The sequence below is a fragment of the Monodelphis domestica genome, chromosome 3 (genome assembly GCF_027887165.1).
Source record: "Monodelphis domestica isolate mMonDom1 chromosome 3, mMonDom1.pri, whole genome shotgun sequence".
NCBI lineage: Eukaryota > Metazoa > Chordata > Mammalia > Didelphimorphia > Didelphidae > Monodelphis > Monodelphis domestica.
The window spans coordinates 420,681,699-420,705,379 of NC_077229.1; the positions used below are offsets into that span (position 1 = coordinate 420,681,699).

The following is a 23,681-nucleotide window of genomic DNA, read 5'->3' on the forward strand; positions in this document are numbered from 1 at the left end:
ACAATATAGGCTCGAGCCTCCCTGTGACACCGCCTGCTACAGGACAGATTTCCCGAGAAGAGCAGAGTAGAAGGTTGGCCCCAGGCCACGAGATGCTATTACCAGAGCTACCCGTAGGACCCGAGGAGGACGCAGGTGCTGCCCAGAACTCTTGGCCTTCTAGCAGTCAGGACAGAGTGTCTGAGTGCCTCAGGCGCTGAGCCTTCCCTGGAACCTACCGGACCGGACTGATCAGAAAGCAGATACCCTCGGTGCCATGAGGAGCGGGATGCCCTGGCCCTGACAGGGCGAGCCTTTATACGAAGCATCAGTGAAGAGCGTCTCTCATTAGGGGCTCTACTTTGGGAAGATGCCTTCCCTGCCTGCCTGTTCTGACAACTATTATAGACATATATATGTTTGCATATATAAAATAACTTATATGTGTATGTGTGTATAGAAAATAATTCAGAACATGATATATATAAATATATATATTCAAATATAAAAATCCTGGATCCATTTCTGACAACTAATATAATATGTAAACAATAATTTATATATGTGTGTATATATATAAAATTTATAATGTGGTATATAAAATGTAATAATAATATTATTAAAATATAACAATATAAACATTTATATTATATACTGCATATAATTTGTATATAAAATTGTATATGTATATTGTATATGTATAATATATAATAATCTGTAATGTGATGTATATACATAATTTTATATATATCACATTACAAATTAGTTATATATATCTCCTGGATCCATTTCTGACAACTAATATGATATATAAAAATAATTTATATATGTGTATATATTAAAAATGTATAACATGCTATATAAAATATATATATATAAATCCTGGATCCATTTCTGACAACTAATACAATATATAAAAATAATTCATACATGTATGTATATATATATAATTTGTAATGTGATATATGTAAAATTATATATATATATATATAAAAATCCTCAATCCAGTTTTGACAATGAATATATATGTATGCATATATGTTATGATGTATAACTGGGATGGTGAACCTATGGCACATGTGCTGGAGGGGCCAGTTCCCTTCCCCCTCTCCACCATGCCTGAGGACATTTTTCACAGTATCCACCCCTCTGTCCAGCAGTCCAATAGGAGTGCATCTTCTCTCCCCTGTCTGGGGTAAAGAGGCAGTTCACACCTTGAGTGAGGGTACAGTTTGGGCACTCTGTCTCTAAAAGGTTCCCCATCATTGATTTATAGCATATAATATATAGTATATATACATATATGTGTGTTTATGTATATATGTCCTCGTCTGACAACTAAATTAAACATATATTTTATATAAATTATATATAAATTAAACACATATTATAAAATTATATTTCAATCTGTCTTCATTTTGATCAAGATAAACTGTCTGCAGTGCTTTTTGGGGTATCCAAGATATCAACAGTTGTTTCTTTTCTCTATTTTCTTTTAAAATTGAACTTTAAAGAATTAAACTGGGGCATTGAGTGCCATATATACATATATGTGTGTATATATATATATATATATATGTTATCACAATTGGATCCAAGATTACAGAAAATATCAAGACATCTAGGGTAATAGATTTAATACTGGAGACCTTAGAGCTCTAATACAGGGATTGGTAACTTTTCTTGTGTCATGGATGTCTTCTTTCCCCCTCAACCCCACCTAGTCTAGTGAAGCCTTTGGACCTTTTCTCAGAATAATGTTTTTAAACACATTAAATAAAATACATAGGATTATAAAGGCAACCAATTATAGTGAAATAAGGATAACAAAATATTTTAAAAAAGTTCACAGACCCAAGGATGAGAATTTATCACCTAGTTTAATTCATTTGTTTTTATAGATGTAAGATAATAATAATAATAATAATAGCTAGCACTTATATAATGCCTGTTATGTGCCAAGCACTCTACTAAGACCTTTATAAATATCATCTCATTTGATCCTCACAAATCCAGGAGGTGGGTGCTATTATTATCCCTATTTTATGGTTGAGGGAACTGGGGCAAAGGGAAGTTAAATGACTTAACCAAAGGCACACAACTAGTATTTGAGGCCAAATTTGAACTCAGGACTTCTTGTCTCCAAACTCAGATCTCTATCTACTGGATCATGTAGCTGCCACTGGGAAACTAGACTGAGAGAGATTAGGTGATTAAAACCCAATCCTTTGACCTTAAGTTGGGTATTTTTTTCCTATATCATCTCATTATATCTATTAAATTTATAAGCAAAATTATATATCAACTTTTAACCATGGATATTTTGACCAGTTATTCAGTTATGACCCCTTTTTGGGGGGAGGGATTTGCTGTTTCCTTCTCCAGTTCATTTTACAGATGAGGAAACTGAGGCCAACAGGGTTAAGTGACTTGTCCAGGGTTACACAGCCAGTAGGTGTCTCAGGTCCTATTTAAACTCAGGAAGATCAATGTTCCTGACTCTAGGTTCCAGGTCCAGCACCCTACCCACTGTACTGCCCAGCACCCTATCTACTGGGCAGCCCAGTACTCTATCTATTGGGTTACTCAGCACCCTATCCACTGTGCCATCCAGTTGCCACTAACTAAACTAAACACTAACTAAACACAATGTGTGCTATTTAAATTTGAGAAGTTAAAGTTTGGTGTAGTCTTAAATGGCTGATTTCTCCAAGAAAGTTATTATTTTTATTATTATTTTGGTGGGAAGTGAATGGAAAAAAGAGTAGGATCATGAAAAAACAAAAAAGTTTTATTATCTGGGAATCCCCTGACTGGTCCAGGCAATTGTGATGCCTGATTATATTGTCTTACTCACTGCATTCATTTTCTTTTTTAACTCTTACCTCCTGTCTTAGAATCACTACTGTGCATTGGCTACAAGGCAGAAGAATGGTGAGGACTAGGCCATTGAGATTAAGGGCCTTGCCCAGGATCATACAGCTAGGAAGTGTTGGAAGCCACATTTGAACCCAGGATTTCCTCTCTCTGGACCTGGCTCTCAATCCACTGAGCCATCCAGCTGCCCTCTAGAGCACAGATGAATGTCCTTAAATTGGGATTCAAGTTTGCTTACTGGAAATGGAAGGCAGAGTAAAGCTCCATATTTGTGCTTGTAGTTTCTTACTACTACCTGCAAACACCTAGAATTCATTATTTTATCAGTCAATTAGTTAGTATTGTCTCCTTTCATAAAATTAAAAAATAGTTTTTTTTTTTTAAATTAAGAGCCCCAGGGATAATGAAAGGCAAAAACTACCCCTGTTCTCAAGGAACTCACGGTCTAAGGGGGGTGACGTGTAAACAACTATGTAGAAACAAGATATATACAGGGTAAGTTGGGAATACTTGCCTAGGGAAGACCCTTTGATGAAGAGGGACAGTGAAAGGCTTTTTGCAGAAAGTGGGACATTGGTGGAGACTCAGTGGAAGCCAGGGGAGCTAGGAGGCTGATATTATTACCAGGGAGCCCATGTTTCCAATTTGTGGGCTGGAGACTTCCCTGGTATATCCTGCTAAGGGGACTCTTTTGGAAGTCGAAGTAAATGGCGCCAGAAGGGAAAATCTCACCCTTCCCCATGGAAACTGGCTACCTTTTTGTCTGTTTCTGTTCCTCCCCGGGAACACAGGGATACGATGGTCCCCTCACAATGCCCCTGCCCAGGTAGTATGGCTGTAAATCTCCCTCGACCACATTTCAGTAGAGCAGTCCTCAGAGGCACACAGACCACCCACTCTGTCCCAGACATTCTCTTGGTCGGAATCAGCTGGACTAGTCGCAACTTCAGTTGCCAGCAGTCCGAAATCATAGGGGAGTGAAGAGGATGAAGGGAGAGGAAGGAGAGGAATAATGAGACCAGGGAAGATGGAAAAGAGAAAAAAGGATGCATGTGCTTGGGGGCTGATAACACCTTGTGTTTGCGTAGTAGTTTATGGTTTGGGGGCAGTAGAAAGAGCAGCGGGATGGGAGGATTTGGCTTTAAATTCAGACTCTGCTAATGCACGTCCACCTTTCTTTCTTATGACTTGTTCATAGTCACAGAGATGAAACCTGGATTCATCTTCCATCTTCCATCCAAACCCAGTCATCTTTCCATTGAATGCTCCTGCTATTGTTGTAACCAATATTACCAATATGGGCACTTTCCAGAGAGCCTTATTTCTTATTTCTCCCCAATATGTACCATTCCCCCAAATACAACACAGAAATTACTCCCTGGGCTCATGCTGCAAATCCTGCCTTTAATGCCCCCCATCTGTCTCCCTACAGATCCTAATCCCAGCCATATTTTTTTAATCCTTACCTTACATCTCAAATCAATACTGTGTATTGGCTCCAAGGCAGAAGAGAGGTAAGGGCTAGGCAATGGGAGTCAACTGACTTGCCCAGGGTCATACAGCTGGGAAGTGTCTGAGGCCAGATTTACAGATGCTCTTTAAAAAAAAACAAAACAAACAAAAAATCCTTACCTTCTGCCTTTGAAATCAATCCTGAGGACTGGTTCCAAGGCAGAAGAGAGGTGAGGGCTAGGCAATGGGAGTCAACTGACTTGCCCAGGGTCACACAGCTGGGAAGTGTCTGAGGCCAGATTTACAGATGCTCTTTAAAAAAAAACAAAACAAACAAAAAATCCTTACCTTCTGCCTTTGAAATCAATCCTGAGGACTGGTTCCAAGGCAGAAGAGAGGTGAGGGCTAGGCAATGGGAGTCAACTGACTTGCCCAGGGTCACACAGCTGGGAAGTGTCTGAGGCCAGATTTACAGATGCTCTTTAAAAAAAAACAAAACAAACAAAAAATCCTTACCTTCTGCCTTTGAAATCAATCCTGAGGACTGGTTCCAAGGCAGAAGAGAGGTGAGGGCTAGGCAATGGGGATCAAGTAATTTGCCCGGGGTTACATAGCCAAGAAGTGTCTGAAACTCAATTTGAATGTAGGACCTCCCATCTTTATCGGCTGCCCTCAATCCTAGTCATTTTCCAAGCCCCAGCTTGAATCCCACCTCCTCCATGAAGCCTTCCATGAATATCTCAGCTCAGAGGGACATCTCCATTTTCTGAATTCCTACTATGCTAGTATGCTAGTTCATAATTGGCTATATGGGATACCATATATTTTTCTCTAATGGTTTGCAGGAGGCAGCCCCACTCTTGGGTCAGGGTAGGTTCCTGGGCATCTGCCTATATGAGAGACTTGGACCAGGTGACCTCTAAAGTCCTTTCCAGCTCTAAACTAGAATCCTATGATAAATGGGAAGGTTCCTCCACTATCCTCATGGGATTTAAGCTATGAGTTATGCAACTATTATTTTAAAATCAAGAATTTTTAGATTATAGTAATATAATTATAAAATATTAATTAATTCTATTATAATAATGTGGGTCATAATATAATGATAATAATATGGTATTAATTAAATAAGTAATATTATGATCATCTAGGTTATAATAATTGAATTATAATTATTGGCTTCTCTATGACTCCACAGAGGAATGGGACCAGACTCAGACCCAAGCCTGTAGTCTTGTCCTGGAACTCCCCAAATCCTGCTTTAAGCTTTCTCAAATGCTGTTTCTCTGTCCAATGCTTCCCAGCCCTTTCTAGTCCTCACATTTCGGTGTGGCTTTGTTTAAAAGAATGTGTGGCACCCAAATGGAGTGAGGGAGACATGTTCTCTCCCTTTATCGACAACTGCCAGTCCAACCTTCTCTCTAATACAGTTATCTACTGAAGAGCACAATGTACACCCATAAGTTCCTTCCCAACCTTATCCAACCCCTGCCCTTTCCCTACAGCCATTTTGCCTCTTCTCTCCACCATGCTCAGTATGACCTCAACCCTCTTCCCAGGGCCAACTATGCACCCAAATGGAATCAGTAGGCTGCCTATGTAACATGATGCCAGGCTAATCTGGAACTGTCCCTACCCCAAATTATCTCCAACAATTCAATATGTCCCACCTACTTCTTGAAACTTCAGCATTAGAATTTCAGGATTGCTGTTGTCTCCTTTAAAATGCAAATTGCAACGAATTAAAATAATATATTAACAAAAATTAAAAACAAGGTATTAATAAAATTAATTAATAAATTTGTCCAGAGGGGGTTAAGCAGACCCCTCAGTCCAAATCCAGTCAGGAGATTCAGACTGCTTTCTTCTTAACCTGAGAGCCCTGGCATGGAGAGAATGGGAGATTTGATACGAGGGTGGGGAAAATTTGGCGTTGGGCACATCTCTGGGAAAGCTGGCCTGAGCCCTGGGCTGGATGAATTTGTCTGCCCTAGGCTTCAGCCCAGTGAATGATCTTGGGCCATCAGAAACTCAGCGGAATACCTGGGGGTTTGGGGGAGAGGGTTATAGGATAAATGAAGATAAATGTCATCAGCCTTTTGATTTTGTGGCAGCTCATCTATATTCTTTTGGTCCCAAACTGACAAAGGGAAGTGAGTAAGGAAAGGGGGGTGGATGAAAGCCACACACCCAGGATGGCCTCATACCTCTTTTAAGGTATCCAAACACTCTGGTTGGGAAACGGGGCCCCAGACAATAGGGATCACAGAGCAAGGTACGGTTTTTAGGACATACACAACTAGATACACGCAGCTCCTTCCACCTACAAGCCTGAAAACAATCCTTAAGAAACGACAGTAACACCCGCGAAATGCTTCTCCAAACTTGCTCCTTTTAAAGCTGCCAAGTGAGAAGGAATCATTGACAGGCCCAAGGCAAATCAAGCCCACTCCCTTTTATTTGCAACCTCTACCCTTCTAGAATTTCTCTTCTTCTGCAGGCCCAGGCCACTGAGGCATTCATTCCTATTCAATTGGACTTTCACTGTTCTTCTTTAAAAAAAATTTTTTTTCAATGCAAACTATAGCAGCAGCTCTAATATAATCAGTGCCTATTCACTGGGAAATGAAAGGTGCTAAGTTCATTTGAGGCCCTGCCTCCTGTTTCATCACCTGGCTTTTCTCTTGTTGGAAGGCAGAAATGCAACCCTTCCCTCACCCCACCCCACTTCTTTCCCTCCAATAGCTTTAATAAACTATTATTTCAGCCCTCAAAACACAGCTGTATTGTGAATTGTCCAGTGAGTATTATGGGAAGGAGCCAAAGGGCTGGAGAGCTGAGAGCCAATCCCTGAATTAAACCTTACCTTTCCCACTCTCCACCCTTCTCCAGGCACCAGGTGGAAGCTAGAAAGGAAAAAGGGCAGGAGGGAAAGACTCAAAAGACTCTCTCCAGGACCCAAGACCACATTGAAAAGCCAACAATGGGCCCAGCTTTGAGAAGGTGGGATTACGGAAAGGGCAGGTCTTCCAAATTGAGGCTGCCTCTGATGGGCTGTAATTTGAGGGATCCAAGGAAGAGTCCCTTCATGATATCATAAATTTAGAGGTGGAAGTAGAATACCACTGAGATCCTGCACTCCCTCGCCTTCACCCCCACAAAAAAACAAAAACAAAAACAAACAAAAAACAACCCAACCCAGAACAAAAAACCAACCAGCAAACAAAATAAACCCTTCCCTGTTTAGTTCCCCTCATTACTAAAATTTCAAGCCTAGAGATTCACTCCTTTGGTCTCCAGGCTTGTCTCACTATAATTTCCCTCTCTCTCTCACCCTAGTTATCCTCAGAATCCTTCATTATGCTAGTATGGAGGCAGTATAGTACATATAGAAGAAAGAGAAAATTGGAGAGGGAGGACCTGCAATTTAGTCCTGACACTTCACCTCTGTTTCTTTTTCTGTAAAATGGATACAATACTTCATAGAATCACCAAAGCTAATGGTTGGAAACAAGTTCAGAAATGACATACCTGAGCAAGAGCAGTCTTCTAGCATCCCTAACAAAGAATCATCCATCCTTTTCTTCAAGACCTTTTGGGGGTGGGGAACCCATTCTCTCCCTCCTAAGTCAGTCAGTCTCCTTTGGGTCATCTCCAATTGTTAGAACAGTAACTAAAATGGGATCCACAGAACATTCAAGGAAAGTACTTATGACACCTTTATGTTACACAGATGTGAGTTATTCACAAGAACCCTGTGTTGTGTTATGAAATCTTGGGTATTCCACTGAAGCTTCATGGGCTGGAAATTTGACTCATCTCTCTATGAAATCTAGAAAGCAAGCACTTAACAAATACTCATTGAACATTCTATATGATCCTTATAGATAAGATAAAGAGATGTGGGTGATAATATTGCAGTTGGGAGAATACAGAATTGGGTGGAATTTGCTCTAAGGAGACCACATTTGAGCACCATCTTTTTTTCCTTTTAAACCCTTACCTACCATCTTAGAATCAATATTCTGTATTGGTTCTAAGGCAGAAGAGCAGTAAAGGCTAGGCAATGGGGATTAAGTGACTAGCCTAGGGTCACACAGCTAGGAGATAGCTGAGCTCATATTTGAACTCGAAACCCATCTCTAGGTCTGGCTCTCAATCCATTGGATCACCTAACTGATCCCTGGGGACCATCTTTTAAGGGAGACACTGACAAGTGTCTTCTTGAGAAGAACATGCCATGCCATATGAGGATCAGATGAAGGTTGTAGGAATACCTTCCCTGGAGAAAAGAAGACTTGGATAGGTTGGAGATATACTAGCTGTCTTCATCCATTTGAAAGGCTACTGTCTAGAAGAAAAATTAAACATGTTCTGTTTGACCCTAGAAGGAAGCATGAAGAACAATGGAGAGAAGGTTGAGAGAAGCAGATTTGGGTTTATGGCAATATATTTAGAGGTGGAAGGGGACCTGAGAGGTCAGAGGATCATAGATTTAGAGCTAGAGGGAAAAGTCAGAGGCTGGTTAATCCATATTTCTTATTTTATTAAGAAGGTCAAGGGAGGCAAAGCAATTTCCTCAAGGCTGTATAGGTAGAAGGGGTGTGTGTGTGTGTGTGTGTGTGTGTGTGTGTGTGTGTGTGTGTGTGTGTGTGTGTGTGTGGTGAGTTAAACTAGAATCTCTGACTCCAGAGTAAGGACTCTTTCCATTACACCACATAGCAAGTCCTTTATTTTATAGCCAAGAGAACTGAGGCCCAGAGAAGTCACGTAATTTTCCTATCCTCATGTAAGTAAAACATGGCAGTGGTGAGACTAGAATCTGGTTCTTCTTATTCTGAATCTTGTGCTCTCTCCCCTTTACTGCCTTGCTTCTCATGTCAAGCCCTGAACTGTGTATTCTTCATTGTTATCATAATCAAAGAATTTCAGAGCGAGAAGGACTTTAGGTGACATCAGGTCAATCCTATGCAGCTATAGATGAGTAAACTGAGGCTCAGAAAGGGGAACAAACTGCCCACAGTCACATGTAATGGTTTTTTTTTCCAGTCATATCTGATTCTTTGTGATGCCATTCATGGTTTTCTTGGCAAAGATATCAGAATGGTTTGGCATTTCTTTCTTCAGCTCATTTGACAGGTGAGGAAATAGGGACAAACAGGCTTAAGTGACTTGTCTAGGGTCACACAGCTAGTAAATGTCTGGGGCCAGATTTGGATTTAGGAACATAATTCCAAATTTCAGGCCTGGCTCTCTATCTACCTCACTACCTAGTTGCCCCATAATACCAAGAGAATTGGTAGAGTAGACTAAAAAGGGCATGCCACCTAACGTGCCTCTAGCTTGGAAATACTTTGATTTACTTTATTCCTTTTTGTTGAGAAGGTCAAGAGAGGCAAAGCAATTCTGAACTCAGGTCATTCTGACTCCAGGCTCATTATCCACTCCACCATTTAGCTTCACCTTTTACCAATTAGAGCTGTCCAAAAGTCCAAAAATGAACTGGCTAGGAGGTAGGAGTGGTTTCCCCTTCACCATCTCAACTGAAGGCCAGATAAATACTTGTTGGAAATGTGGTTGGAGAATTTTTGATCATGTAGGTTTGATGGTTTCTGAAGTTTCTTTTTAAAAAATTCCGAGTTTCTGTTTATTGAACAAGACTTCGTAGCTATCACATATATAGATAGTGCTTACTATGTGCCAGGCACTCTGCTAAGTGATTTACAAATATTATCTCATTTGCAGAAGTATTAACATTCAAGGAATTGGAAATGGTCCTTTTGCCAAGCTGCAACTCTGTACTGATCTCAAGATAACTACAAATTTAGATAGATTTCTAAAAGGAACTTGCCTTATGATTCTCTTCTTTCTTCAAAGGTTTAGAGCTTATGCCCAAGCTACTCTCTTGATCTACCCTATTCCTCCCAGCCCCAACCAGTCCCTGTCTATCTGGGGCACCATTTAGCTACGGGCTTGGTAAGAGGAGTTTTTCTGTGCTAGATTCAAGGTTTTGTTTTGTCCCATAACTCTAGGATGGAGGCTGAGCACTGCGGAGAAAAAGGGTAAGTCTTCATAGAGAATCTATTGCCATCGCCTTTCTGATAATTCCACTATCAATTTATGAAAAACATGGACAAACCAGTCAAGAACAACACCCGTGTTATCTCAGAAGCAAGCTTATCAGGACCGTTGTCTTGGAATTGGTTGACAAAAGCTTGCCAGAGCAATCAAGAGATCCCAGTCCAGCCAAATTACCTATTCAAGACTTCTTCAATTGCCAAATGAAGAACTTGGGTTAGCTATTCTCCAAGGCCTATCCTAATGCTAAAGCTCATGTTCTCATGATCATCTATTAATTGTTAATTAATTAAACTAGAATCAAAAGAAATAATTTAGAAAAGTCTTATTTATATTTGGATCTGATTTGTATATAATTTGTCCCCATCAATGTCAACCACATGAGGGATCTGTCAAGAAAGACTTTCAAGGTAAAATTTCAATATTCTTTCTACCCTAGTGGCTCATTATGACTTGAAGGCAACCTTGGGTTCCTGAGGGCCATGTTCTGGAAGATTCAACCTAATTTTGAGTACTGGCTCCATGACAGATTGCATGCCTTTCATCCAAGGATCACGCAAATGAAGGTCCAAGGAGCTCCTCAATGGAAGGCAGGCCACAGAGTGTCAACTGTTTTTGGCCACAGGAGCTCACAGAGATAATTTTCTAAGTGAGGAACCATTTTGATCTGTTAATAGAAGTCACACCTATGCTAATGACATAAGTTCTTTATGGATTCTTCCAGGGTCCCACATTTGCCCAAATATTCATCAGAGTACTATTTCTAAATAGCAAAAGGGCAAAAACACATTATGGCCAAATGACTGATCAATGGCCAAGTGAATCATTGTATATGGGTGTAATAGAATATTATTATTGACAAGTATAAAGAAATCAAACAAATGTGAAAAGACTTGGATGACCTGTTGCAGAATGTAGAAGGCAGAGCCATAGAAAAACATGCATAATGACTACAGCAGCATAAATGAAGATAACAGTAAAAGGCACCAAGGGCAGGGAGGGATAGTAGAGAAACCACTGAACATGGAATTAAGAAGACCTGGATTCAAATCTTGTTTCTATCAATTACCAGCTATTTGGTCCTAGGAATTTAACCTCTCTAGACCTTAATTTCCTCATCAGTAAAATGTGGGGGTTGGACTAGATGACCTCTAACCTCCCTTCTTACTCCAAATCTTGGATTATATAATCCTAACAAAACTTGTGTTAAACACAAAGGATGATGTTGGTTCCAAAATGCTTGAGCTAAATTTAGCTCACATCTATTCTGTTTAAAAATGGTCACATACAGAAGTAGAAAGGGACATGAATTGTCAGTCTCCATTAGATCATCTTGCTTAACTTCTTATGGGAAAGTGCTATTGAAAAGGATGCATTTCTTGGGAAGTGACTGATGTGTTGAAACAAAAGGAACAAATTAATCTTGAAGCTAAGCAAGACGATCACTCTTCCAATGAAATGGGGCCAGGGAGTGGATTCTATGCAGACAAATGGCGTGATTCTTACATCAGTGAACAGAATTCTATTTGATTCAACTAACATCGTTAAATAGCTATGTTCCAGACACTAGGAATACAGACATAAAAAAAAGACAATTTCTGCTCTTTAGAAGCCTTCTCTAAGGGACAGAATCTGGAATAAGTAGAAGGAAAAAAAAAGGTAAAATCTGCCAGAGAGAAAAGAGAGATCAAAACTAAGTGCTCTGGGAAAATATGAAGAGGAAGAGATTACTTTGCACTGTTGGAGATCAGGGAGTGCCTAAGGCTTTCAACAACTAGAGGAAGAAACACCAGAAAAAGCCCCATCAACTGCTGCTTGATCATATGGAAATGAAAGAAAATCTATCTGGGAAAGGATGAGATCTACCTCAGCATTAATTCCACAGACATATATCAAGCACTTTCTGTGTGAAGATCATTATGCCAAGGATTGAGGGAGTCTTAAAAGTTTATTAAGAGATACAGCTTCTGCCTTCATTGAGCTTACAGTCCCTCCTCTTCCTAATCTCTCTATTTCTGTTGAGGGCATCACAACCCTTCCCACCTTTGGGCTTTTGCACAGGTTGTCTGTCATTCATTCCTGGGATGTACCCCTCGCCATATAGAATACCTAGCTTCCTTCAGAACTCTCAGGTACCAGCTCCCAACAGCAGGAAGGTTTGTTCTTTTTATGTCCTGGACATCCTAGGAGATCTGGTAAAGCCCATGGGCCCCTTCTCAGAATAATGTTTATAAATGCAGAAAATAAAATACATAGGATTTACAAAGGAGACCAATTACACTGAAATTAGTTATCAACAATAGGTATATTTGGAGACAGTTAGATAGAGAGATAGGAAGAAACTGGGTTCAAATCTGGCCTCAGATACTTCCTTCCTAGCTGTGTGACCCTGGGCAAGTCACTTTACCCTCATGCCTAGCCCTTATCACTTTTCTGCCTTGGAAATGATCATTCTAAGATAGAAACAGAATATATATGTATATCTTCTGTTTCTATCTATCTATCTATCTATCTATCTATCTATTTATCTAAAATTCCCTAATCTATAGAATGATTCTCCTAATAAGTCCTCTTTCCTCCCAGGAACCAGTGACCTCCCTCCCTCTATAGACTTTTTTTCCAGTGTGCATCTGTTGCTTCCCTCCAATAAAAAGTAAAGATTCTATGCAGTGATCCTGAACAACTCAGAGGGATCTACAAGAAAAAACACTATCCACATCCAGAGGAAAAACTGTGGGAGCAGAAACACAGAAGAAAAACAACTGCTTGATCACATGGGTTGAAGGGATATGGGTGGGGATGTAGACTCCAAATGATCATCCTAGTGCAAATATCAACAGCATGGAAATAGGTTCTAATCAAAGATGCATGTAAAACCCAGTGAAATTGCACTTCTGCTATGGGAAGGAGTGGGGGGAGCAGAGGGAGGGAAAGAATATTATTTTTGTAACCAAGGAATAATGTTTTAAATTGACTAAATAAAATTTAAAAAAAAAAGAAAGTAGAGATTCTATTGGAGAGTATAAACAAAACAAAATGTCATGTGAGGTCAGAAGGAAAAGATAAGAATCAAGGAAGCCTTCTTGGAGGATGTAGCATTTAAGGTACCCATTAAGTATGAGCAAGAATTTCATAGGCAAAGAGGATAAGGGATGACCTTATAGGCTCACACAAAGATAGTTCCCATCATAGATGAGAAAATGGCGCACTTTGGCTGAAGTGTGAAGTACCTAGATGAAAGTTAAGGTTTGAAAATGTAGGGTGGCACCATTTTGTCAAAGGCCTTAAAAGGACAAAGGGATTGAATTTTATAATGTGGGTGAAGGGGGATTATTAAAGACTTTTTAAAAGAACCCTTATAAGAAAGTACAAACTCTAAGCCAGAAGGGCAAGGACTTAGCAAATGGAGTTAAGTAGTGACTTGCCCAGGGTCACATAGGTAGGAAGTATCTGAGGCCAGATTTTAACTCAGGTCCTCCTGACTCTTGACTTGGAGCTCTATCTACTGAGCCACTGAACCAGCTCCTCCTCCCTGAAACTCCTAGAGGTTTTTGAAGTGAAAACTGATGACCAGGCCCATACAAAAAGGAAGATTCTTCTCCTAGTGCTCTGGACTGGAGAATGGGCTGGAGAAGAGAGGTTGATTTTGGTTAGAAAGCTATTACAGTAATCCAGGTCCATGGTAACAAATTAGGGTTCATAGAGAAGGGGAAGGACAGAGATTGGGGTCAGATTTGGGAGTTTGGGTTTTTTGAAGCAGCATCTAACTGATTCCCAATTCACCTCTCCTATCCAAGGAGAGCATGGTGTAGTGAAGACAATATTTGGAGACAGGTTTGAATCTTGGCCCTGCCATCTATGTAACCTCATTATATGAGTTTACTCATCTATAAAATGAACTTAATGATTCAATCCATTCCCATAAGCATTTATTAGGCACCAATTATTTGGGCTGCTAGGCAGTGCTGGGTCTAGAATCAGGAAGACTCATTTTCTTGAATTCAAATCCAGGCTTATACACTTACTAGTAGTTGGATAAAAGTCATTTAGCCCTCTTGCCTCAGTTTCTTAATCTGTAAAATGAGCCAGAGAAGGAAATGGTAAACTGCTCCAATATTTTTGCCAAGAAAACCCCAAATGGGGTCACAAAGAGTCTACTATGGCTGAAGAAAACCAAATTAACAATGACTATTTTCAAGGTACTAGCCAGGCATTGGGGATCCTGAGACAACAACCAAAATAATTCCTGCCCAGCAGGTACTTACTTTCTATTGGGGAGATAGTATGCACTCAATAATTTGAGGTGAGGAAAAAAACACCAAGAATTAGGGGGATTTCATTAGAAGTGACTCTTGAGATGAGCCTTGAATGAAATGAAGCCATCCAAGAGATAGAGATGAAGAAAGAGCATATCCTACCCAGTTTGGAAGGTGTGAGGCAGCCTGGACAAGGGCCCAGAAGTGAGCAATATCATTTCAAATTCTGGGAACAGCAAATAGGATAGTTTGACTGGCACCTAAAATACATCCAGGAAAATAAAATGAATTGAGCCTAGAAAAGAAGACTGGAGCTGGTAAGGCCACATTCAGCCATGAGTTTTATGATCTTTCAATACCAAAGTTTCAAAAATGTGCCAGTTGAGTAAATAAATGGTGGTGCCATAGACCAATAAAAAAAATAAAATAAAATGGAGCAGGTTTAAGGGGAATGATGATAAGCTTAGGTTGGGGCATTTTGAGTTTCAGAAGATGGTAGGATAACCAGTTGGAAATGTCCTGTGGAGTTGTAGCTTTGGAGCAGAGGAGTAAAATCAGGGTTAGAGATCTAGATTTGGGAGACAGCTGTATCAAAGACAATCATTGAAGCTTGTTTTCCTTTTTTTATGAACTATAGGAGCACATTAGGAAAAAGATAAAGAGGAAGACTTTAGGAAAGGGCAAAGGACAATTTTTAAAAATCTCAGGCCCAAATCTAAAACAGAGCAAAGTAAAATCCACTTTACAATTTGGTTTTAAGAATAAAGCATTCTTCCAGTGAAGATTATTTGTTATATTCTACTTCAATTAAATTTTGCCAAGTAGTTTTTCAATTTATTTATCTCTTTATGACCGCATTTAGGGTTTTCTTGTCAAAGATACTAGAGTGGCTTGCCAATTCCTTTTCCATCCCATTTTAAGGATGAGAAAGTGGAGGTGAATAGGGTTAAATGACTTGTCCTGGGTCCTACAATGAGCTCATGAAGAAGAGTCTTCCTGACTTCAGGTCCTGTGCTCAGTGCATTCACTACAGCACCATCTAGCTGCCTTCTGATTAAATTAGGCCCATATACTCTTTAAGGAGTATGATATTTACAAAGTAGTAACATTTAAGACTTGGATTTGAATCTTGCTTCAGGTACTTACTGGCAGTGTGGACTTAGACATGTCACTTAACTTTTCTACATCAGAGTTTTTTCATTTGTAAAGTGGGGATAAACAGGGTTATTATGAGGATCTACTATCATTATTATTATTATTTCATTTTCTTTCTTAATTTCTCTTTTTCTCACTTCTGCCAAGTCATGAGAAAACTAACAAACCATCAAGAGAAAATAAAAACAAAACCAGAAAAGAAAAAGAAACATAACCGCATAAACATACACAATTCTACAAGTTAGTATGAAGCAGGCAGCTTCAGAAAGGAAAAACACAATCTCTGACTAATATGAAGGAGACTCCAAATTGCTCTTGGCAAAAATCTCTCAACCCTAGATTCCCCTCCCTCTATTCATCTCTGAAGTTCCCAGCCAAAAGAAAATAAACTGTACAGCTATCTCACTGGCCCAACCTGTACTATTGGGTAGCAGAGTGAGGACTGAGCAAACAAACACTGGTATAAATTATACACCTGTGTAATTGGTGTAAACACTAACAAAGAGCCAATCCTGGCGTTGCCATCTGACTTTTTAAAGCCCCCCCCCCCTCCATTTTTTCTTGACACTACTGAATTTAAATGAAATGCTTTATATCTTCCTGATATCCAACACAGGAGACAAAAAAAATTGTCTTTCTATTTCTAGTGTGCTGATGGCCCAGGTGAAGGAAAACCCACAAACTCCACTTGATATGACATTCACCTCTCAAGAAAAGATTTATCAGGACACGTTTCTCCGAGAAAAAAATAAAAGGATGGTTAATTTTAGAGGCAGTTATCTTAAACCTATTATACCGTTCAAGACAGAAAGAGAATTAAATAGTCCAAATGGCCCTGAATATTTATTGCTGCTCTGCATGTCTTAAAAAATCAGTCTAACATCATTTTATGTGAACAGATATGAAGGGCCAACTAAAACAGTGTTATGCCAGAGTGTCAGGATCTGCCTTCTCAGCCTCCACTGGAATGGATTATGGCCAGTCAGTCCATGAGACCCTTAGGCTATTATAGCCATCAGCCATGAACTGTTCTAAACAGCTAGTTTATCAGAAAAGGAACTTGACTGGCAATCAGGAGACCTAGGTTCTTGGTCTAGACCTGAGCAAATGACCTGTTCTCTAATTTCTTCTTCCTCTTCCTTCTCATCTCTGTCTGTCTCTGTCTTTCTCTTCTTTTCTTTTTCTTCTCCATCTCCCCACCCTCTTCTCCTATAAAATGAAAAGATTGTACTACAGGATTGCTAAGATTCCTGTGGTTCTAAAAGCCAAATAATTCTATGAGCTTCTGCTCCACTGTCATTACAACATCTTTCTTAACAATTGCTGATATTATTTTTCCAGTAGAAATTATTTTAGGTGTCACACAGGCCTCCTCTTCTCTCTAAAATGGTTTGTGAATCCATGATTTGGTTACTGACCTCCTTCTTGCTGGCTACCCTTTGAAGACAAAGAAGCTAATAATAACACAGATGGAGGAGCTAAGACACTCTGGCCAGATACATAACCATCTTCTTCTCCTACTGCATCTCATAAGTACACTCTAGATCTTTGCTCATCTCCAACTTGGAGATGCTTCCCTTGGGGAAGAATCACCTTCCATTTCCTCTCTCTCTCCCTAGATCCTAATCATCTTTCAAGGCTTTCCTCAAACCTTCTTTTCCATTGAAGAACACAGATTTAGAGCTGGAAGGGATATTAGACTTTATATATAGTCCAATCTCTTCATTTTATAAATGAGGGAATTTAGGCTCAAGGAGATTAAAGGTTTTGCCCAATAGGTAGTAAGTGGCAAAGAGAGAATTCAAGCTCAAGTTCTACTCCAGTTCCTTAATTTTTGTGACTGTCTACTCTATTCATTCAGCCGTGACTCCCTTTTCTGTATATATCAAGTTGATTGTTTTTTAGCATATATATTTATATATATGAGCAACATGAAGGGTTGAATTCAATGACATTATGATCCTTTCCAGCTCTGAATCAAGTGATTTACAAAATTTGTCAATTCCACCATGAGCTTGTTGGTGGCAATGGTTCCATCTCTAAAAGCTATCTATGGTGGTATGATAGAAAGAGAACATGGGCCTGGGAAGCTGGAGTCATGCTTTCTAGTTTTGTTTCTACCACTGATTTGCAGTTGTACTTTCCAGCAAGTCACTTAAACCCTTTGTGCCTCAGCTTTCTTATCTGTAATATGGGGATAAAAATAGCTATCTCACCCAGGTGATAGATAAAAAAAAAATCACTTGGGGGAAAAACTTTTAAGTTCTAGATAAATTCAAGAGATTGTTTTAACTGACTTTTCAATTATATAAAATTAACTTTGAACAAAAACAAAACCAATTCAATTTATCTATTGCCATTAGAATACATGATTCTCAGCATTTAACATGTTCATAATAACATGAGTCCCTTTCAGTCTTCTTTGTCTGTTCATCCCTATCCTATACATTTTTCCTTCCATCTAGAGCATTCGGGGTGAACTGTTCTTCAAAGTTTTTGCTTTAAACTGTTCCATAAAGCTCTTCCCAGCTTTCTTTATATGCCTCAGACTTATCAATCTTAATTATATTACAAAATTCCATTATATTAACCTGGCACAATTTGCTTAGTCATTCTCCAGTTGTACATTTAGGTTGCTTCCAGGTTTTTGCAATTGCACATAATGTTGCTATAAATATATTTTTAGCAGATAGCTCCTTTTTTATTCCTTTTGGACAACATTTTAAGGGCATGTTCTCAGTAATGGTATTACTGAGGCAAAGTATGATTATTTTTGGTATTTTCTGCAAATTACAATAGATTATTATGTGTCTGCTTTATCGTGTGTGTGTGCTTTCTCCAAGTTAATGCAGCTGAAGAGATAAGTCCAGGGAAACACTCTGGGGAAAGCAGAAGCTAGGTGCTTTTCTTAGGCATTTTTCCCAGCTTGGGCCCTTGGAAGAAGCAGAGGGAGAGTTAGGGAGGGAGGACAAGTAGACTGTATATGGATTCCTTTCTTGGCCACACCCAGGGAGGTGAGTTTAGTGGGTTCCACCAAGACCCTTGAGGACTCAAGTTTTCCCTTTTACTTTTGGGGAAAGTTAAGAGGAATTGAAGTTCTTGAGGAGGGGGAGGTGGAAGGAGAAACTCCAATTTGGCATTCTTCCCTCTATCTGTCTCCACGAATGACTCCCAACATTTTACCAAAAGAGAGAAAAGAGCCAGATTATTTCAGCCGATTCATCATCATTTTCCAAATCCTGAATTTAGACGGGTTCAAACAGCTCCCTGATCAGTCAAATAAATGTATCGATCACATCCTATCTTACAAAGGCCTTTTTATATAGTAAACGTTAGCGAATGCAGAGCTTCCTCCCCAACCGCCCCCCCTCCCCATTCCCCACGCAAGTACAGGAGGCACAGAAACACTTTTTCACGAAATAAAGGCAGAATGCTCTCCAGGCAACTTCGTCAACAAGTGCAAAAGATCAGGGAGCAGACCGAGTGCAGGACTCTCTCCGCGAGGCGAGGGAGGGGACCTGGAGCCAAGATCCTAGTTCATTTCCTGCTCCTCGCTAGGGCTAAGGCTCAGACCCAGAAATAGCATTCTGCTTTCCCCGCAGATTTCAGCCCTCAAGGAATTTCGGATTTACTCCACTCAAACTTTAGGGAAACAGCGAGTGCATTTCAGCCTGGTCTACAGATGGAGTGAACACCCAGTTAACCCAGCCAGAGGCTTCTCAGGGCGGGCATCTCAAGCACTCCAGTCCAGTCACCTATTCCTATGGCCAAGGACAAAGTCTGCATAGATCTCCACACACCCAAACCACAGCGGTGCGAATATAGAAACCTGCCTGGCATCTCCGGGAACGCGACCCTCCGGCTGGTCTTTCTCCCCCCCCTCTCTCTCTCTCTCGAGAGCGAGCGCCCACCCGACTCCCCACTCCCCTCCGGCAGAGCACAGGGTCACCCCGGGATAGAGCAAGAAAGGCGAACCTTCTAACTCCAACATCCCCGCCTAAACTCCTGAGGACACACTGGAGATGGAGACTGCAGCCTCCGCCTTCCCTTTCCCTTGTTAATTTCTGGCACAGATTTGGGGGCTGCAGCAGGACCTGGGCGGCTTTCTCCACAACTTGTAGAGTACGGCAGCAACCACCCATGCCCTCCCTTCCTCACAGGCGCCGAGCTGGGCTCACAGAACCTCTTAATAAAGCTTTCAGTGCCAGTTCCACCCCCTACCTCCGACTCAGATTCGGCAAGGATTGGTTACCGCGGTAGCTGGCTAAAGTTTCTCATCTGGAGATAAATGGGGGGCTGGAGGGGTGCAGAGGACACTAACCTAACCACGTACATCCCAGCTAACCCATTTCTTCTAATGCTTCTATGCAGTTTCATCACCACCACATCTCCCCCCCCGCCAAAAAAGAATTTTAAAGCCTGTCTCTGGTAGCAGAGAATGTCAGAGACCTCAATGGTTTGTTTCCAATTCGCTGTTGATTCCAACCTGCCTGAGCGGAGGGGGGAGGGGTGGGAGAAACTTGGGGGGGGGGGATTGGAGTGGATAAACTCTCTGTGATCGGCCTAAGGATTTTTTAGATCCCCGGTTTTGCAGGTTAGGCAATGAAGGGAGCAGCGGCTGAGAGAATCCGATATGAATTCATGCAAACCCAACCGAGGGAGCTCTGCATGACAGACAGAGGGCTGCAAGGGGACAGAATCCGCAGTTCCGACCTCCCTGACTCCCTTCACCCCGTCCTCTTCCCCTTAAGAGAAGCGATCACTTTACGAAAAGAAAACGCCTGCTATACCCAAGCACTATGAAATCCTGCCCCGCACCACCAGCAGAAACTTTCGCAAACAAACCGCTTTCCTCTTCTCCTCACGCGCTCCCCCAATCGGTTCCCCCCGCCTGACTCCCTCCTCTAAATGCTCGCTAGAGATCGGGAGAAAAGATTCCGCTGCTAACCCACCTTTCTGTCCCTTCGGTCTCCTCTCGCTCCAGCCCGGCTCCTATCATAAAAGCCACCAGTGTCGCTTTATAGGAATTAAAGTGGAAAAGTAGCTCATGGGTGCCTGCAGCCGACAGGAGGTTGTCATTGATTTGTGTGAAGCAAGCTAAGCCATTCCAGGAGTGGTTCTGAGAATGCACTCCCACCCCTCCCTCTAAACCAAAAGTATTTGGCAGTCAGCCGCTTGCGTCCACCTGTACTATTAAGCTCTGAGCACCATGTGGGACAAGTACCAATTTTACCAGTAGCTTTTCAGGCTTCACTTTATAACAGGCAAATTAAATTCTTTTCAAAGAGAAAGACAGAAAAGAAAGCAGGGCGTTAGGGGGTTTTTCCTACCCTTTCCTCTGAGTGTCTCTCCTCCAACATATCATAAAATACCTCATACATTTATCAGGAATCGGGGGTGGCTTTAAAAAATTATTATTGTTTTATTCATTTGTATGTATCCTTTGCTTCTAAAAGCAATTTTACTTCCATTTGCCTGAAACTTGAGTTCAATAAAATTACTAGAATTATATGTTTTCTCCTTGAAGGACCTGGGCATAACTTAACCAAATTAAACAGCAGCTCAATTGTCACTCAAATGGTAAAAGGAGGGGAACCCAGGAGGGAAACACAGTAACTACAGCTTTCTTCCAACAACAGTCCAGGTGGAGGATTAGGAACACCCCTAGGTGGTGTTATAAAGTGTTAGATTGGAACTGACTGCCTTAAAAACCGCATGGGTGCACAGTGACCCCTGAACACTCTGCTGGTTAGGCTGTGACCCTAAAATGGGATTTAGAAACACCCAAAAGAGAAGAGAATGGCCTGAACTCTGAATAGACACTGTGACCCCTGTGGGAGTATTTCCATCTCTAGGGGCCTTCAAGTTTTATATGTCCAAAATGGACAAAAAAGTTTTTGCACCCCACTCTCCAATGTTAGCCCCCCTTCTGCTCCTCCTTCCAATTTTTAAAAATTTGTCAGTGGTGCCAACTTCCTCCAGTCACCCAAGCTCAGCATTTCAGTCTTCTTTGATTCCTCCCTCTCCCATAATTCTGCCCTCCTTATTTCATTCAATTCTTTTCCCCTCCCTCCAATGAAATACACCTAGGTGTCAAGACCTATAAATTGGACCTAATCTCTGCCCCCCTTCCCCAATATCCCAGAGAGCTCTGTTTATGCCTCTCATACTGTGATCATATTCCCATTTATAGTGTGGAATTTGGTGTAAGTAAGGCTTAGCATTGCCTAGCTCATGAATCTAAGTGCTCACTAGATTGAATCTGTAAAATGGGCTGAATCACCCATTAGGAGTGGATGTGGACCTGGTACCATTTCCAATGCTGTTTCATAAAATTATCAGCAAATACATATTCTGGATCATGGATTCATTTGCTGTTCAGAAATCTGAGAACTGGCTGTTCAACAGCTTTCACCGCTGCTTGTGACCCACATATCAAGACCATCTGAGATGCTGGGCATAGGCGTAATCCCAAGTTGACCAGAGAAGTTTTAATCATATAAGTCCTGTCCCAGCAGGAATGGGATCTTTGAGAGATGGATGGTTATGAGGGATAGCCCCTGGAAGAGGACAGGGGTGCTCTTGCTATAAGACAGTTGGGTGGCACAGTGGATCCTGGAATCAGGAGGATCTGAGTTCAAATCCTGCCTCAGACACTCCAACTAATTGTGTGACCTGGGCAAGTCACTTAACTCTATTTGCCTCAGTTACCTCCTCTGTCAAATGAGCTGGAGAAGGAAATGGCAAAAGCATGCCAGTATTTTTACCAAGAAAACCCCAAATGGGGTCATGAGGGGTTGGACATGAATAAATGACTTAACAACAACACACTTTCTATATGGAGTACAGGGGTCTAACTGATGTTATAGGATGAAGTGAACCCATATTCCTTCCAGTTTGGCATTTAAGCAATGTCTCCTGCTCCTGGAAGCCTCCTTCTCGGATCCCCCTAGTTAGTAATTCAATTTAATTCAATTCTACAAACACTTCCCTCAACCAGCATTTTGATCTCCCTCATTCAGTTATAATATATTGTTTCCTTTTCTCTATGCATGTGTCTAAGAGCATGTTTCTGGGAGTGTTCAGAAAATGAGCCTGTCAGCCTTTCAGTTTCCTCAAAGTCAGATGCAAATCCAAATATAAAAAAGATATAATTAAAAGGAAATGGCATAAGGCCAAGGACGAGACCAGCAGATCCTAAGTATAGAGGGAGCAAGTGGCCACCTATGTGGCGGTTTGTGAGTGGCTTCCAGAAGTCGTCCCTGCCCAGAAATTCCTCCTCCACTCAAAAAGGAACTGTGGAGTTGGAGAACCTGGGCCCTAGTTCTGGGGGTTTTCCACCCTTTGATCCTGAGTAATCACTTCACCTTGTTGAGCCTCAACTCCTTAATTTGTAAAATGCAGTTCTGAACTTTTTGGGGTACCCTAGATCCCTTCTCAGAATAATAGTTTTAATTGTATAAAATATATAGGGTCACAAAGGAAACAATATATATAGTATTTATTTATAATTTATAATATAACATTTATAATTACATGAATTTATAAAATATAATAAATATATTGAAATAACTATCAAAATACATATTTTAAAAAAACAAGCTGACGGATCCCAGGTGAAGAACCCCTATTAGTCAATCAGTAAGTGCTGTGGATACAAAGAAAGGTGAAAGACAATTGCTGCCCTTCAGGACCTCACCAACTAAGTGGGGTATAGACAACATGCAAATAATATGTATAAGCCAACTACATACAGTATAAATTGGAAATCACTGACAATAGCATTAAGGGAGGGAAGCCTGTCAGGAAAGGCTTTCTGAAGGAGGTTCCTTCCAACTCTGACATTTAATGATTCTAATAATCCTAGAGCCATAGGCCCAAATG

At 40.8% G+C, this 23,681-nt stretch overlaps 1 protein-coding gene across 1 annotated transcript in view; it reads right to left on the reverse strand.

Annotated features, from left to right (window-relative positions):
- Positions 1–23,323, reverse strand: part of ZBTB7C (zinc finger and BTB domain containing 7C) — a 169,954-nt gene extending 146,631 nt beyond the window's left edge. The window contains 1 exon segment of the mRNA XM_001372080.5: positions 20,750–23,323. Within this exon segment, the coding sequence (XP_001372117.4) occupies positions 20,750–20,796 (47 nt within the window). The 5' untranslated portion in view covers positions 20,797–23,323.
- Between the last annotated feature and the right edge of the window lie 358 nt (positions 23,324–23,681).